This window comes from Magallana gigas, chromosome 2, assembly GCF_963853765.1.
Source record: "Magallana gigas chromosome 2, xbMagGiga1.1, whole genome shotgun sequence".
NCBI classification, from domain to species: Eukaryota; Metazoa; Mollusca; class Bivalvia; order Ostreida; family Ostreidae; genus Magallana; species Magallana gigas.
The window spans coordinates 4,378,647-4,396,906 of NC_088854.1; the positions used below are offsets into that span (position 1 = coordinate 4,378,647).

Consider the following 18,260-nt stretch of genomic DNA (forward strand, 5'->3'; position numbering starts at 1 on the left):
AGAAATCAAGTCCTCGGTTATCTCTACCTGAAATATCATTAATTATCAACTCCCAATAGCAACCACATTTACTTGTATAACATGATACTAAAACAGCTAGAATACAATGAAAATCGATGCATTTACTTCGAAGCAATGACTCAAAGAAGGCATGTTCAAAAGTAAATGGTTTGCGGTAGAAATATCAAATTATAAAATGGCTGCATTGCTGCTATAAAGTTATTTGTCACATTTTTTACCACTGTAGATAAATGTGGACCTCTTGTGCCAACAGATGAAATGAATATTTTAAACACAAGGATTCAACAAAGTATAATATTTCTTTTTAGATTTTTTGAGTTGTTTTGTAGAAGAATATAACCTCGTGTTAACGAATAGTTGATGTTTAGTGGCACAAAGCACAAAGATTAGATCTCATTATAAAAACACATACAGAACAACATTAAAAAAAATAAAAATAAACATATCTTTATGCAAATGGTTGTATGATAAGACTTTCCATTAATGAACATGAAAATATTTTACGCAATACAAAAGATGTAAATACACAATTCCAGGTACAGTAATGAATAATTATTAGCCCATCTCCAATATAATAATTAAAACTCTGTTTTTGATAGTTTCCGAAGATTACATTTCTTTTCAAATAAACATCAAGCACTTATTGTTTAAACGGTTACAGTCAGTCAAAGCATTTATCGCCAAAAAAAAAACAACTGAATTTTTTTACAAGAATGATAAATAACAACAATACCATACAATGTACACTGTGTTTCATTGGTATATATAGGTTTTGATTTCACGTAAAATAGAGGATTAAACAAAACCTCAACGATCTAAAAACACTGGTTTTCAATAAATAATAAGTATTCTATCAAAAAAATAAGAGTGTCAATGTCATTTACAAAGTATTACAGTCAATGGCATATGTGATTCCCTAGAAATTGTCTCATATACTCTAGATCCGTTGCAATGATTCAAATCACATTGTAAAAAACTGAAAGTGTCATCAGTCTGACATGTCTTTAAGTAACACAAATTTTATTTTTTAAAAAAAACTGCGATTGCGATAATGCACTTATATCATAAGCATTTTATTCAAAACATACATGTATAATGTATCTTTTATTACTCAATGGAATAAAAGTGTTTTAGCCAGGATGCGCTTTTGTCCAATAAAGATCGAATCAATATGTTTCAAATATAAAAAAAAATATTTTTATATACGGAACAGATATAGCCACTACATACATCTTTTTAAATAGTTCCTTGAATGGAGTAAAACATCAATACATAGGAGTAAAATTGTTTTACAGTAAACCCATAATAGCAGAAATGATAAACAAGATGTTGTCTCACCATCAACTTGTGCATAATATTACGCATTCGAAATGTGTAGATGTTGACGTTACATGTGTATATTTCATTTATCTAATGTTTATTTTTTAAATCAACATGTAATATTCGAATGTAAAAATATTGAATGCGGTATTAAAACAAGGCCGGACTCTAGTTATTCAAAAAACAAAACTCAGACGCAGAAAAAAATAGAAACAGAAAAAAACTGCGTTTACAATGTCGCTACTTTGACGTCGTTTTCTGAGCATTGTGACGCCAAAAGATAAGGGCCCTTTTCTCATGACGGCAGTCATTTTAATACAAAATCAATTACAATGTTAATGTTTTCTTGAAATGAAAGAGTATTGGGGACAAATAAAATAAAACAAAGACTCTTTTAAAGCTAAAATGGGTACCTTTGCTTATTTAACTGAAACTGGACATTTATATGTACCTCAAAAACCAAGCAAATAATATCAATTGTCACAATGTACTACTACAAACTACTACATACATATTATACAGTATTAAGGTGATCTGTAACGCTACCGTACTTTTTTTTTAAATTGAACTTTAAAATAAAATCAGTAAATAAAAAAAAATTGCTTTGAAGATAAATTCGAAAAATTTAAGCACATATTCTGTGATAATGAAGTTCTAAAATGTATTAAAATGTATTAACAGTATGGTATACAAATGGATAAATGTGATGTCAAATTCTGAAATATTTATTCACATTAAGCAAAATTTAAACGTATCTTCCTTTTCCTTCCAAGATATATGATAAATTGAAGAACTCTCTTAGTGTATTGAAGACATTAGTAAGAGTTCCAAGTCTCTACCTCTAACAGTTCATGAGACGTAGCGATAACAAGCATTTTGTACAATAGGGCAAATAAATCTATAATTGTTTCAAGATAGGGGCTGAATGGTTATATTTTGAAATGTCTCAAGAAGTCCTACTGCATCCAAGAAAAAGGTTTTTCTATACCATGCTTAACAAAAGAGATCTAAAAACTCACTAATTAATTGGTCCGACGTCTCTATGATAGATAATAAAAAAGTTGGAAGGGATTTTATGGAAATGTAAATACTTTCAGGGACAATAACTAAAAGAAGGAGCCTCAGATCCTTTTGGTATGAATAGATTTAAGAATTCTCTTAGTGTACTGAAGACGTTGGTAACAACTCCAAGTTTCTTTCTATTATGGTTTCAGAGGAGTAGCGATAACGAGCTTTTCGTACAGAAGGGCAATACTTTGTAAGTTCGTGGAGTTATCAAGCAAGGGTTCATTCGGTACCATAACTTGTTAAGAACAATAAGAACAAATTGTTTCAATATCTCTAGAAATAAGAAAGAAATACAAAAGGTTTTACACCAAAAAGGTGGAAAAACCTATTTAAGTTTATTAAGTAAACAGCTAGCGGCTAATAAATCATTATGTGATAAAAGATATCTAACGATATATTGAAACTTAAGTAACGTACTTCCCATGCACCAAACATTATGATGAATGTAATAGTGAAATGTTTCTCTATTTACATGGTTTTGAATTTCATTCTCTCTCTTTTCCTACAGATACTCTTTTTGTAGTTCCATTGATATCGTTGTTATTTCTATTCTCTAGATCTTCAGGCATTATTTAAATTTGAAAAATATAGCAAACTCAGTTGTCAAAACCAGCACAAGGATTGATTCAGCTATCTGTGAAACGACAAGGTTTTCCAAAATAATGTTTTTAATTGGTACATATTAATCTTATGAATAAACATTGTCCTACTATTTGTCATTAAATATCAGAACTATAACTTACATTTGGAACAAACTTACCTCTAAAGTCCCTATGATGAGTAGAGAAACTTGTAGCAGGCTGATTTTGTATTCCTCGATGTTTGTAACACTTAAACGCTTGATAGCGTTCATGCAGTTCTGGTAATTTTTAAAACAGTTAGATATGAAATAAAAAATAATATTACTTATAATATTAAAGAAAATCAAAACGTTTAGTTCTTCATTACCTACAACTACATGTATGCAGTTCGTTTTACATCAACATATCATAGTAAAGATAAATGCTTTGACTGATCATTTCACATTGATAGAACAAAAAAATGCAGAATAAATATTCACAGATTTATAGGTTCCAGAGTTGACAGAGGAATGACAGTTGGACGGTGCACTTCCATAATCGTCCTCCGTCACATAATTGCAGCAAGTCTTTGGAATCTGGGAGGCCGTTGCCTGACAGGAACCGGATGTTGTACACCATGGAGTGCTGTCAAAGTCGTTGGTCGTTCCTTGAACTTGGTTTATAGCACAACACTCATACTGAAATTTAAACAACATAAATATTGTAAAATCTATTGTTATCAGCCAAATAATTAAAATAAAAATTGGTAGTAGATAAAAATCCAATTTTATTTGTATGATTTATTGTTTGATATCTTATGAATGATATTCTGTAGAATCATTTGAATTCGTGGGGGCCAATATTCGTAGACTGTGACTATTTTGTTCATTCGCGGGGATGTAATTTCGTAGATGCATCGGTTGCTGTTTCAGTAACAAAGATAACTCTTTATAAATTTGTTTTCGTTGAGAATTTAAATTCGTGGGGGAGGGCTACCCACGAATACCACGAAAATCGAGCCAACACGAATTTTAATGATTCCACAGTATACCCCTCAATTTTGAACGTTTGTGCTTTAAAACTTATTGCAATCTTACCTCAATGAAGAACTTGTTCCAGCTATTTGATACTGCATCGTTACTGCTGATGTTGTCTGAGGTGAAATTTTTCTCCAGCGAATTGAACATTGTTGCCTTTAATTGAACAAAGTTCTAAACGGAGAAAAATTAAAATTAAAGTAAAACGACTCTTGGCAAGTGTTGTTGATCCCAATCAAGCAAAATTTTGTTGCATTTGAGCTCAATAAGCATAATAAATCGTAATTAATTAGACTTCAAAAAAGTTGAAACAAAAAAATAAAGAACGAATGGTACGAACTATGTCTGATTTTTCTGCTTTGGTTTTCCGAACATCGTTGTAGCAAACTACCATTGCGATCGAAAAAATGATTGCATTGCAAACAAGCTGAGAACAAATATACATTAAGACACAAAATAATGTATTTATATAAATACTTGAAAAAGTGAGAATTGGTGCCTTAAATAATTAGAAAGGTAGTACTCACAAGAAAAAACAATGCTCTTTTGAATTTTTTAGGCATCAACTTGAAAAATAATATCAGCAATCTTTGAACACATCTACATTAATCGCCAAATATTATGTATTTATACAAATAATTGAAATATGTTGGAATTGAGATTATTAATTAAAACTTGAATAACTCTTTAGAAGTAATCTAGCATTGAAAATGCAAAACATTATTCAAAAAATCATTTACTTACAGATTTGGGGTGTAGCAGTTTGCGTAGTTGATGAAGCAACAGGTAAATTAAGATCAAAATAAAATAAATAAAGTTCAAAATCCACAGAAATATTCCCCAAATACGCAGATTTGTAGTCTTTTCCTTAATTGCGTGGTATTTACATGGAAAATTATAGTCCACACTGATTGATTTGAGAGCCTTCTCTAGATCACATGGCTTGGCTTCTGAAATTTCCTCGCTTGTTGAAATTAACACAATAGCTGCGACCTATAAAAATGCTGAAATAATTTACATCATGAAGATTAAAAACAATTACTAATAAAAAAAAACTTTTAAACATTTTTTACGAACAGAAAATCATGAACAATAATATAATTATACCATAATTATTCCTCTTGCACACAAAACTATAAAAGGTGTTTTCTTTCCTTCTAAGCTTTTGTGCTGCTGTAAATAGAAAAATATTGGTATTTTTATCTTAGGAAAAATTTGGTAAACAATTAAATATCCTTGAATGATGTAGAAGACATTTACTGTAAAATGAATATTGGGAATCTTAATGAATTTAATTGATTTTTGAAATGAAAATACCATCTTTGGTAGTATACTTCTCCGGCTTGGCTTTTTATATCTGGGTTTGGAAGAGTATATTTTTATATCATTTTAGCAACAAATAAAACATAATTTTGGTTTTATTTGTGTATATTACAATAAATGACATAGTCACACAATTTGGTTTTCGTAGCTTCACATGTAAAAACGGGCTGTCAAATGCCAGCATTTGTAAAATTTTAGTATCTAAATAAATAGTAAATGGTTAAATACATTGTTTTATGTACAAAATTTGATGACACTAATATTATTAAAGAACTACATTAAAATTATGAAATATTCCTGTAATGTAGCCTAATTTTTAACCGATCAAAATTCAGTACTTTTTCATCTTGTTTAATCTTTCGCCATTATTAACAGCAGCTAAGATTTCTTCTCCCTCTACTTTTCTCTTGCACACTTGCTCTTGAAGGATTTTGCAAGTATAATGTGAAATTACTGTGTTTTTAACTTATCTTTGTTCTTACGATTACTTTAGATTAATTTTGTTACTTTTTTTTGTTCTACACCTTTCTTGGTCAAAGTGACGTGCTCCATACTTTTGCCGTGTGTGAGGCATCTTTTATTCTAAGACCGGACGCCTAAGTGGATATCGATAGCGTATTTATTTTTTATGATGCCAATATAACGATCATTGTTTGCGGATCCAAGTAGAAAAATTTAACTTTAGATATTTATTTGTAGTCTGTCCCATGATATTTTTGTCGTATACTTTCATAAATTATTCGATATTTTTTTTAATTTCCTCTAGATTCAGACAATGTTCGTTCAATAGTATGAAACAATCCCAAAATGTTCCTTTTAAAACGCCCCCTCTAGCTTGTCAGGTTTCAAAACACGGCTGAAAAAAGAAAGTCTATGGGAATTTTGCATTGCATCAGCCATAATTAAGCCCGGATGATGAAAAATTGTGAAAGGTATTCCGAGTGACTTGCGAATGGGGAAAAATTGTCAACATTTCCCATTATAAATCTCCGTAGAAAATCTGTTTTCATTCCTGTGAATTTTTACGATGGAAAAATGATAATGTGTGAATTAAGTTATCTTTGAAATTTTCCCTTTCGTCGATTTCAATTGCTTTTCTTTCACAGGTATAAGTAAATTTTTTTTATAAAAATCGCATACAACTTGCATTTTGACGTTTCAATATTTTGATAGAAATTGTTTGATGGTGTACATAATTTCTGACGATTTACACATATATTTCAGTTTGGCTTGTTCACCAATCAATTTATGAAAGTGCCATACGAAAACAATTTCATAAATTACATGTCTATATACATATACTATAATACGTATCTGTTTTTTACACAGAGAATATTCTTGATTTTAGTTTTGTCACAGTTATACGCACTCTTCATGGTTAAATATATATTTATTAAAAGGTAAGTCTATAATTGAATCTCCTTTACATTTTTTGTATGGATCACCTTTTCCGTCTTCATAGTTAAATATATATTTATTAAAAGGTAAGTCTATAATTGAATCTCGATTACCTTTTCCGTATGGAGCGCCTTTATCGTCTGTGTGGCTATCTCTTTAGTATAAGTCACTTTTGTCTGTGTGGCTTGCTTTTTAGTATAAGTCTTTTTCGTCATTGTGCCTTGGTCTTTAGTATAAATAACTTTAACTGGTGTCTTTCCCTTCAATGTCATTTCACTAAAGATTAAACTGACTTAAAGACAAGTTATAAAGTGTTAAAACTAGACTTTAAAGCGAGTTTTTAAAACAATACTTAGAGAGCATAGTAAAAAGTATTATTAATGGATTTATATTTAATTATGTACGACTTTCCCACTTTCTTACTGATCGTTAATGTTTTATGTCAAAAGAGATAAATATTCTACAATATATTCATATTAGTGATTCAACTCAATTAACACTGCATACTATGTGTTGTGTACCTTTAAAATCAAGATCTAGAAAATTGTTCCAAAGTGTATTTTTGGAATTAGAACCATTATGACGTCACAAGTGATTTGATAAACCTTTTTTCCATACTTAACAGATTTGTTGGAGCTATGTAGAAAATGGAAAGGTTTATTGACATTCAAAATCAAATCATAGAAAAATAATCCCGATACCTATATTTGGTAAGATTTTAAAGAGGAGGTAAAAATCTTGTTTTCTGCCGTTTTTGAATGACTGTGTGGGCATTCTAGATATATTTTATTATTGTAAAATTGACAAAACTCTGAAATTTGTTACATTTTCCTTAATATTAAATTAGAAGTTTACAGTTATATATATAAAAACAATTCTTTATCGTGTTTACTGAGTTATGAGGCATCTTTAAATGAATTTATTGTCTAAATTTTATAAACCTGAGCACATCTTTCATTTACTAGATCTTGATCCCAAACAAAAAGGATAAGAAATATATACCTTTGGAAAGTATAGTGGTTCATTTCTTCTTTCTTCTGGAAGGTGTATCTAGAATATCGTATGTACATTTTGACTTAATGAAACCAAATATATATCATATTCCTATCCAAACTTTTCTGGGGAAAAATAAACATTCACCTGGAGTAATGGACTCGCTCTTTGTTTAGTACTAGGTATGTCTGGAAGAGGTCGAGGCTACAATGTAGAATGTTGAGTGTAATTTTCACAAATACTGCACACATGTAATCAGATGTCCAAACAACAAACTTCAATCTATGTTCGAAACGTTTATGGGTTGCTTATTATTGTTGTAAAGTATTTAACAGGTACGATACTTGCTTTTGGTTTTATATCAAGTTGTATAACATCGTGGTTTAGATTAGCGGTGTCGTAGCAAATGACCTTCAAAAAATGATCATTTTATATACATATGCAAGAAAAAAACAAAGTATTTTACATATAGAAATGTATTATTATATAGAAGTTTGAACTAAGGAAAAAGAAGAAGTTTGTTTATATATATATATATATATATATATATATATATATATATATATATATATATATATATATATATTAGTAAACCCCAACTAAACCCTTGGTTTACTTTCTAGGTTTAGTCTGGGTTTACTTCGGTTTTACTAGAGTGGACCAAGAGTAAACCCAAAGTAAACCCCAGAGTGGACACAGAGAGAATACCCGATCAGAAGTATAAACCTGAAAGCAGACGATTGCTGTGTATTCGGAATATACAAGTGGCAGGAATTACAGGCAGTAGGATGGTAAGATAAAATACAGGTCTGCTTTACACTTCAGTGGGTACAGTTAACCCCAAAAGCAATTCCCAAATAAACCCAAAGTTAACCCTTAGTAAACCTCAAGTAAACCCAGAGTGGACTCAAATTTTCAAAAAGTAAACCTGGAGAAAACCCAAAGTAAACCCAGAAAGTAAATCGGGGTTTAGTTGGGGTTTACTCTGGTGTAAGGTTGGGTCTGATCGGTACAGTATGTATCTCTTTTTCGTTCGATGGTTTCAAAATATTCTTCATTTTCTGAAATATAAATTCAATTAAGAAATAAACAGGAATTTAAAAGGTTCACTGGGATATGAAGTTGGTTGGTCACGTGATCAAAGCCTGTGAAGCCCGAAGGGCTTATCAGTAGATTTGATCACGAACATGTACCAACCAACTTCATATCCCGGTGAACTTTTTAACATTGCTGTTTATTACTTATATTTACGTTTGAAATAGACAAATCGTGCAGAACTGTTAAAATTGCCGAGATTTTATGTTTACAATTATTCGATCGACAAGCGCGTGTTATGATCATTGTAACGTCACGAAAAAGTATCATCAAAGTTATATCATTTTGACTGAGGATCCGATATATCAGCAAAACGCCAATAATTTACATCACTGACCTGAGAAACATTGGTTAAAAAACTTTAATAAACATAGCAAACTTTAATCAAAGCAGCGTTTTAATGTAAACTGTATGTTGCATTAATTTAATGTTGGAGCTTAGCAACAATTAAGAATCAGAATGTTTTAGAATAAAACTATTTCAAATTATAAAAAATTACAGCATTACAGTTTTTATAAGAACGATTTTTATAAAAACATGTTTATATTGAATTTTTTAACTTCCTTTGAGACACATAAGTTTGGAGGCAATTTTTTTTAACAATACAAATTCTAAACTATGTTACAGTTTATTTTGTAATCGTGAATATCTCATTGGGGTCGTAGTACTGTTCCAAAAGTCAAATTGTGAACAAAGTAGAATCCAGATATATGTAAGTAGGTTTGCATAGTTTGTTATAACATTCTGTTGCTGGGTACTTTTCGGGAAGACAAACAATTGTCCATACATAAATATTTTTCAAAATTTTAATCCAATGTAATTTTATTTATCTTGATGAAATGTTCCCCCTTATTTAATATTGCCTGAAAATGTTGTTGTTAAAAAAACCCAACTTGTTGAAAAATTGTCAAGGTTGAACAATTAAAACTCTATTGTCATTTCAGAATTATTACAAGGAATCAAAGAAACAGTACATTTTAATTGGCACTCACATACCCTTTTATACACTTGCACACTTTAATATCAGAAACACATTCTTTTTGTTTACAGGAAAATTACAGTTCAAACATATTTTTTCCAGTTTGGCCATAGGTTCTCAAAGGACTGCATTCTCTCGCAGCCTTACTAAAAGTCATTTTTTGAAAGTTGTATAATTAAAGTTATATTTTTTTTATAATAATGTAAACATTTATGTATATTTTCATTAATTTCAATATAAATGATTTGGTCAAACAAAGAGAGATAACTTTGTATTTTAGGTTAAAATAGCTCATTTCAGAATAGAAAATAATGGAAAACGGTTATTTAGCATATTTTTACCAAAAGGTTTGTTGTAACGGGGGGGGGGGGGGGGGGGGAGGACATATGTCTTCAAGCCAAAATACATTCCCAAAAAGAATTTTGCTTTGTTAATTTTCGAAAAATAATTAACAAATATGAATTAAAATGAAATTTTACTTAAATATATATCCTTAAAAATGAAATTATTAAGTTTTTATGCACATAATGGCCGCTAAATAATATTTCCTCACTCATACAGACCGATTTCAATGAAATTGTTTAAGACCCTGCGTTAGCAAAACTTCTGTTTAAAAATAAATAATTTGAGAACAAATTTTATTTTGATAATAAATGATAAGGATTTGATTATACTTTTTAGTAGAAAACTTAGTTTTTGAATATCTGACAGAAATTCCGAAACATTTGGATGTAATCGGTAGGCGGGAAACGGGCGTATGCTGTATTAGTCCTTTTAAGTGAGGGATATTATTTTGTTTCAAACAGTTAAAAATATACTGTTTTGTATACAAAATTATAAAGTTTACAACTTTGTCACCCTAATTTAGAGGTATTTCACCAAATATTAAATTAGTAACATTAAGGGCTTTGTCAACGTTCCTGGTTTCCGGACAAAAATTTTTAAAATGTTAATGCGAATGTTTCTCCACTTTTCTAGATACTGTTGTTGTCATATGCTAAAACCCATCGTGAGCCCTGGACCGGGAAATGTCCGAGAAAATATAAACTCGCGACTTGGAGAGAATAATGACGTATATCTCCGCTATTTTAAGACACATCAACTTGAAATTCGGCATGAGTTTTTCTTAGACATCACTTTCCTGAAAACTACATGTATATTGCAAATGTTATGAAAATTAATTGATTTATTAGGCTTTTGAAGCGAGCTGGAAGATTTTATTTGGGTCAGTGTTCGACCCCTTTCTTTATTTATGGTTACATTGAAATTAATGTTTAAATTAACGGGCTTGGCCCCTGTGGTTCATACACATGATAATTTTCACATGTACTACAGTACCGGACTAGCTTCTTCAAGCATTACGTATCACGACCATCTTATTGTTTAAAAAAATATTTAAATTTAATTTAACTTTTATTTCTATTCCATCCACATGTTCTACAGGTTTAAAATGTCAAAAATAGATTGTAATAACGTTCAATGTCATGAGCAAAATTTGTTCTAAACACAAAAAATATTTATAAAATAAATTAGTTTTGACAAAACATTGAATATTTAAAAAAAATTATTTGAAACTAACGAAAAAAAAATGGACTAATAGCAAAACAGGAAATTTGGACTATATTGTTTTTTCTCAGCATTTTTAAAAAAATATTTTTGGCAGTAGAGTAAAAATTGGTTATAGCGAAGTCATAGGGAACAGTGGATTTACTTCGTTATATCCTTAATTCGTTATATCCGTATAACGAACTCGTAATAATAGCTATAGCGAATTCATTATATACAACATTTTATTCACCAGACTGCACTTTTTGCTAAATGAGGCTTAGAATCAAAAATACATACTTTGATACTTTTAATGACTGAATTGTAAATCAAAAACAAATCATGTGAAAATAAATTTATCCAAACTATTGTGTTAAATGGTAGTTGATATTTTTTTTACTGTAAAGAAATTCGCTATAGAAGTGTTAAATTTCGTTATTATTCACCTCTTACGGGACTCAAAATGAGTTCCTTATATCCGTTATATCCGAATTCGTTGTAACCGTAAAATTTTGCAAAGATTATTTAAGAATTTTGCCGGGGACTCTAAAAAACTTCGCTATATCCGATATTTTGCTATATCCGTATTCGTACTAAACGAGTTTTACTGTCTTTTATTATTTAAAGTTGAACTTTCATTTGATAGTCAATAATGTTGCATATTTTCTGTTGGTTTATCTCATTTATTAAGATTATCGTATGGCACACAAAGCAAAATATTGAATATTGAATAAGGACAGTATAAATAGTTCAAAACTATACATGTTTTAGCATTGTCAACATTCAGGTTTATGTTAACACTAATTGCTATATATTAATTTAGTGTCGCTGCAACCCATAAACTGTTTTTAATTTTTTAATTTTAGTTTAACCATTTGTAATATTATCACAATTAAGACATACCGTAGTATTTTAACGAATATTTCGTATTTTTCATAAAAATATTCAATGGACATTTACTCAAAAAGTAGGTCACATACTTACTTTTTTAATGTGAAAATTTACTTTATAATCAAAGGGCTATAAAACAAAGTAGATGGATTTTCGTTAACATCGGTGGATTTCTTTTCATTATAAGTCAATGGCGTCGTTAAGCTTTTTAGATAAAAATTTTTGAGAAGATTTGAAAAAAAAATTAACAATTTCCAATTACCTCCCCTTGAAAGAGAGCTTTGCCTCTTTTGTTTAATCCTTGTCAGATTTCTTTTAGCTTGGTTTGGTTGAAATTAGCCAAGTGGTTTTTGAGAACAAGTTGAAATTGACGGACGTACGGATAGAAGGATGCACAGACGGACAAACAGTTTTTGGACCACAGGTGATCAATAAACCTCAAAGATTTTGGCTCAGGTGAGCTAAAAAGGCTGGGAAACCAAGTTTGGACATAATGACTGACAGACGGAAGGACTCTAGTTCCCTAAATTTACCGGAAAGGGACAAGTACCATTTCTTTTTTACATCTTGTCTTGCTGTTGCTACCTTGAATAGCTTTTGTTTGCATTTTTACAATACTGTCTAAATTAGAGATGGTTGTAATGCAGTCTTTATATTATTCGAAAGGGTTCCTTTCTCAAGGTCAAATTTAGTCATTAACTTTCTAATTTTATTTGCATCAAAGATGATTATTCAAGAAAATGAAAATGACCTAGTAGATCTGGGGAAGAAAACTTCAAACATCTCAAACGTTTTTTAATCTTATCACCTTCACTTTCATTTCACCTTTAAAGGAGACATGACCATTTATTTGGACAAACTTTGAAGCCCTTTTCCCTAAGAATGCTTTATTACTATTAGTTTTGTTACTATGACGCATTGGTTCTTAAAGAAGATAAGAATGTGGAAAAAGGGGACACAATTACAATGACGATGAAAAACGGTAATAGGACAAATGTTGATCAAAAAGCTCTGAGGTTAGCATTTGGCTCAGGTGAGCTAATAAGGATGTAATTTCTTTCATGAAATAGTTTCCGGTATAATAAAGATTTCCCTAAAGCCGCCTCCAAACAAATTGATTTTGCATGTGAGCACATATTAAAAAGATGAACGTAAAATTGGAAAGACAAATAAATACATTGAATCTACAAAAATTCACTTTGGGGCAAAATAAGGAATTTCATTTTAAGTAGATTTTTTGGTAATTAAGTAGTAATACTTAAAGATACACGATAATTCAAAAGAAATGTTTTACTTTTCTTTTTTTAACGTTATTTTCCATGTCCAGTGATGTATTCCTTGATGCCTTGTTGGTTAATATACCCTTCTAGAACAAAAATACTCAGAAACAATAAACACATGTATAACAAGAATTTAAACTTACAATTAGCGTGCATTGATATTTAATAGGAATTTGTCAAAATCGGGTTAAATTTTAAGTTTAAAATTTGTGTTACCTCTTTCTCTTTGTTATCATTATCTAACATCAAATCGTCCTATAATAAAAAAAAATCTCGCACAGGATTATACAATACAACATTCAGTACATAACTTATTAGCAAGTATTTTATAGAGGTACTGAAATGTTCTAATAATGAATAGAATGTACATGTATTACCTTTCTTTCAACATATGCGGGCTCAGTGTTGCGTTCATTCGTGCTTTGTTGGTTACGACAAGATGCTAAAATAAAAATATCATTTTTTAAGTTGCATTTAACTTATTTATATGCCATAATTTGCAATCGGTATGAAAAAAAAAGAAATAAAACTAACAAGCACGATAAAAAAGAAAATAAATATTTTTTTTTTTAAAAGATGCTACTTATCCTGGGGTCAATGAAAATATACGAAGACAAATTGGTTCTTTGGTTGTGTATCATTTTTTTTTTTCACAGACGTCGTAACTAACCGATTAACTTATCCACTGACACTTATTTTATTGATATGTAAAATTTCAATCACATAAATGGGCGGTATTGTGTTACTCGATTTTCAAAACAACATATTTTGTCATCAAGGAGCACGGTAAAGCATGACGTCAAGATGACGCACGGTCGATATCTATATCACACTTAGTTTCTTGTGTCTTTCGCCCTACAATTTGAAATTTAACTTTACCAAATAATATCTTCTTTGCTCACATTTGTTCGACAATAGTAAATTAGTTTTTTAATGTTTTCATTTTTATCATGTGTTTCTTAGTTTACAGTAAGAAAATTCTGAACGTCAGATAACGTTACTTATTCGTTTGATCAATTATGTACAGATATACTATTCTGTTTCGGGCTGTTTGGTGTCCAAAGTACAATTACCACCAGAGCCACAAAATGCATTACAGTTAAACACAAATGTACACACAATTTTTGAATTATTATTTGCACCATTGAGCGTTATCCTAGTTTGTATCGTTTATTTTAGTTATATCTATACTGTTTGTACTTCTCAATGCACCATGACGTCCGGCGATGTCAACGTTTTAGTCAATTCCAAAGAGAGGACAAAAATATGCCATGTATGCCTATTTCATTTTGAAATAAAATATTGTTTAAACAATCCTAAAATAGACAATTTATCTTAAGTAACTGATTTCTGTTCAGCAATACAGTGTATCCCGTCATTACGTTATGCATAAAATATCATTTGCAATACTTACATTGGGGCTTCAATTTAATTTGGGTTTAAGCCTAATTTATAGAGATATTATTTTCGACTTCCTTTGGTTTGTTGTTTACATAACACAAATTTTGACCGCGCCGTGACCTCATTTTTGCAAACTAAAGATTCTAAATAATTCTTAAATATAAAAAAGAATATTAACTTTTTTTGATTTCAAATCATTTGAAAATATTTGCTTATTATGTCTACCAGGTTTTGTAATAATATGACACTAAGTTAAACAGCTATGGCAAAAGTCTTTGTATTTTTTTTATTGACACTCGTACGCCATCAAACCCTATGTCGTTTTAATGTTTTTGGGTGCGTTGGTGATTATTAAAGCCTCCTGCTCATAGTAGAATAAATTTAAACTTTTAAAGGGCTATGGTCATGATTTTGGTCAAAAGTTATTTTCCCGATTTTAATGTTTACAATTTTAGAAAGGCATTTTCAAAAGGCAACTAAATTTTGAGTGTCAATTGTTGAGTGATAAGCAAGTTACAGAGCTTGCAGTTCTTTGCTATGTTAACAAAGCTTTTGTTTACATTTTGAATGATGAAGTGAAAATTCAAATTTTAGACCTAAAATGAATGTGTTAAACGTAAGAAACTGTTTATTTATGCGTAAAATTAAAAAGAAGATAGACAAATCAGCTTGAAAAAGATTTTCTACTGGTATATTGAACCTATGTAAACAAAAACAGGGCACGAGCCTTGTTTACATGACAAAGAATTCTGAGCCCTGTGTCTTGCTTATAACTTTACGAATGACTCTCAAATTCTATTTGATCATTAGAAATGCTTTCCTAAAGCATTGTAAAGAATGAAAACAGAAAAATAGAATTGACCAAAATCGTGAGCATGCCTCTTTAAACTTATAGAAGACAGCATTGTGAGATTTTTTTGGGATATTTTACTGTTTCTCACAACCCCGCATCTTTACAACTTATTAAGGTAAAGAAATATAATTTGAAATCAGACAACGCTAATAATAGAGTATTATAATTAATTTTAAACTAACATATTACCATTGAAACTGTTATAATTGTGTTTATTTATATTTATCACAATTAAATTTAGCTGTAAAAAAAAGTAAACAAAATTTGACTTAAAGGTTTTAAACAGATTTTTGAATTGTCTTCATATTTTTCAAATGATAAAAAAACTAAAGGTTAGTAGTTAACAATTAAAGGTTAATTAAACTAAAATGTTACATTAATTTTTTAATTCATATGGAACACATCTTAGTTATTAGAAACTAGCTTATGATAATTAACTATCATACAGTCGTAATGATATATGTTAATTTTTCTTTTAGTCTAAACATTTTTAATCTTATGGCGTTTATTCGCATTTAAAATATTTTGATACATCGCTACCATTATTCAGAACCTTAAGGAAGCTGTTAGCACATACAAATATTGTATTGTTTATGTTAACTCTCGGTAGAAAATAACAATTTCTGAAATATGCACTTGTATACACAACGGATGATAAAGTGTATGCCGTAATATATTGCTTTTATCTTTATAAAGATAAGCTTGAATAATAGAAAATGGTTAAGTGTTCAGGTATTTAGAACTAGCAACATTCAAATTTCGAATATTTTGATTCATGTTTTAATAAATATATACCAATTTACTAATACAAATACCAATTTCATAGAAATAAACTTTTTACGTTCCTTTTACCTGCTCTAACAAAAGAAATGATACAAATATTATTCTCTTTATTCGCTGTTTATTGCTGTTTATACAATGTATTTAGTTACTAGAGAATTTACCGGATGAAAGCCATTTACTATATTGTGCCGCTTGAGAAATACAAGACAACGTTGTTATGATACAAATATGGCTGATATTTTTTTTAAATTTTCAAATCGGTGACATGGTGCAAAAAATATCATTATAACAAATATATCTATGAATTAATCAACACCTAACTAAGCAAAAATAACGAGAAGAAATGAGAAAGATTCAGTATACTCTACCTATATTGTAGATCGCACCGATATCTTCTGGTAATGGTAAATCAAACTTTTATTCTCCTCTTTTTTAAAACACTACTTTCGGTTTGTATTTGTGCAAATTCTTTCTGTTTAAATTGTATGCATAGCTTAGACCAAAATGAATAACATGACGTAATGGACCTTGGCAACAGCCACACTATATGGTTGTGAAAAAATGCGCAGTGTGGAACGTAAACATAAGAATTAAACAGGAAGCAAACTCAATAAGGGATTAAACCTCTGCCAAAATATTTTACAATGGGCTGTCAATTAAAAAATATTGCAGAGAACGAAAATCTACAAAATGATTGAAACATATGCTGGAAGGACATTCTTTTTTACAAAAAATGTAATTGCAAAAATTAATTCTTACTGACAAATTTCAATTATTATATTATCTAGTTTTACACCGTTTGCCATTTATTAATAAGGCAATGAGAGTTGTTTCTTAGAACATGATGTAATGATAACTTTATTTAAATTAAAGTAAAGCATATCATTTCTAATATTTTTCGTATGAACAAATGGTAATGAGCGAGTTCGATCACTTACTACGGTTGCCGTAGTTCGATTAAAATGAGATCGAACTCACTTTAGTCCGACTAAAATGGAACCGTGGTTCAACCGACGGAGAAACTCCGGTCTGTCTCTTGTCAGGTAGTTCGGCGGCGGAAAGCGAAACTTTGCTTTGAAGTTTTGCTTATTTTAATCAGTACAACATGCAATGTGTTAAATTTTAGCGCACACACATGATTCAATGTGTTTACAAGTTATTTTCCTTCTTTTTTTATGAACAGTAAAATTATGAGTAGCAATTAACATCTTTCTCATTTTTTTAACCAGACATCGACCAATGTGCGTTCGAACACAGACATGCACACCATAAATTTCCATTACTACCATGGTTGAACTCTTGTTAATGATCGAACTCGCCCAATATTTTTCAGCAAAGTAAAGACACATTCTAACTTTTAGATCTATAATTTTAATGGTAGAATTGATGTATGAAAGTGCAAATTTTATTTATTTCTCTTTTTAAATTCAAAAGTTATCTTGCTGTTATTTATTATTTATATTTTTATATGAAATTAAAACAGTTACGGGTTTTTCGTTTATTTAAAGCAATTTAGAAATAATCAAACTATTAAAAATATGTATTTAGTATTTTTGCATTTCATATGACTCAATTTCTTTTGTATATCTATTTTAATAGGAGAATACCTAACCACGTAGTGAACTGTCAAAATATGTAGCTTCAAATGATAATCTAGCAGATGTTACAAGCAAAGGTACGACAGTAGACACTTTAAGGGAAAACACCAATGAG

General features: G+C 29.8%; 1 protein-coding gene across 4 annotated transcripts; it reads right to left on the minus strand.

Moving 5' to 3' along the window:
* Nucleotides 1-452: 452 nt before the first annotated feature.
* Nucleotides 453-17,035, minus strand: LOC136272654 (uncharacterized). Of its 4 annotated transcripts, none has more exons than XM_066074617.1 (16): nucleotides 16,916-17,035; nucleotides 13,888-13,952; nucleotides 13,727-13,765; nucleotides 13,525-13,596; nucleotides 8,069-8,131; nucleotides 7,868-7,924; nucleotides 7,730-7,777; nucleotides 6,841-6,987; nucleotides 5,114-5,179; nucleotides 4,751-4,999; nucleotides 4,534-4,572; nucleotides 4,347-4,433; nucleotides 4,067-4,180; nucleotides 3,470-3,667; nucleotides 3,170-3,268; nucleotides 453-3,043 (listed from the first exon to the last, which is right to left on the minus strand). In XM_066074617.1, the coding sequence occupies exons 3-16, from the start codon at nucleotides 13,754-13,756 to the stop codon at nucleotides 2,978-2,980; spliced, it is 1,335 nt and encodes a 444-aa protein (XP_065930689.1). In that variant the 5' UTR covers nucleotides 13,757-13,765; nucleotides 13,888-13,952; nucleotides 16,916-17,035; the 3' UTR covers nucleotides 453-2,977. The 4 variants fall into 4 exon arrangements, with proteins under 4 accessions (XP_065930689.1, XP_065930690.1, XP_065930691.1 ...); XM_066074618.1 differs by having other exon boundaries at nucleotides 13,888-13,930; nucleotides 16,916-17,011; XM_066074619.1 differs by lacking the exon at nucleotides 7,730-7,777.
* Between the last annotated feature and the right edge of the window lie 1,225 nt (nucleotides 17,036-18,260).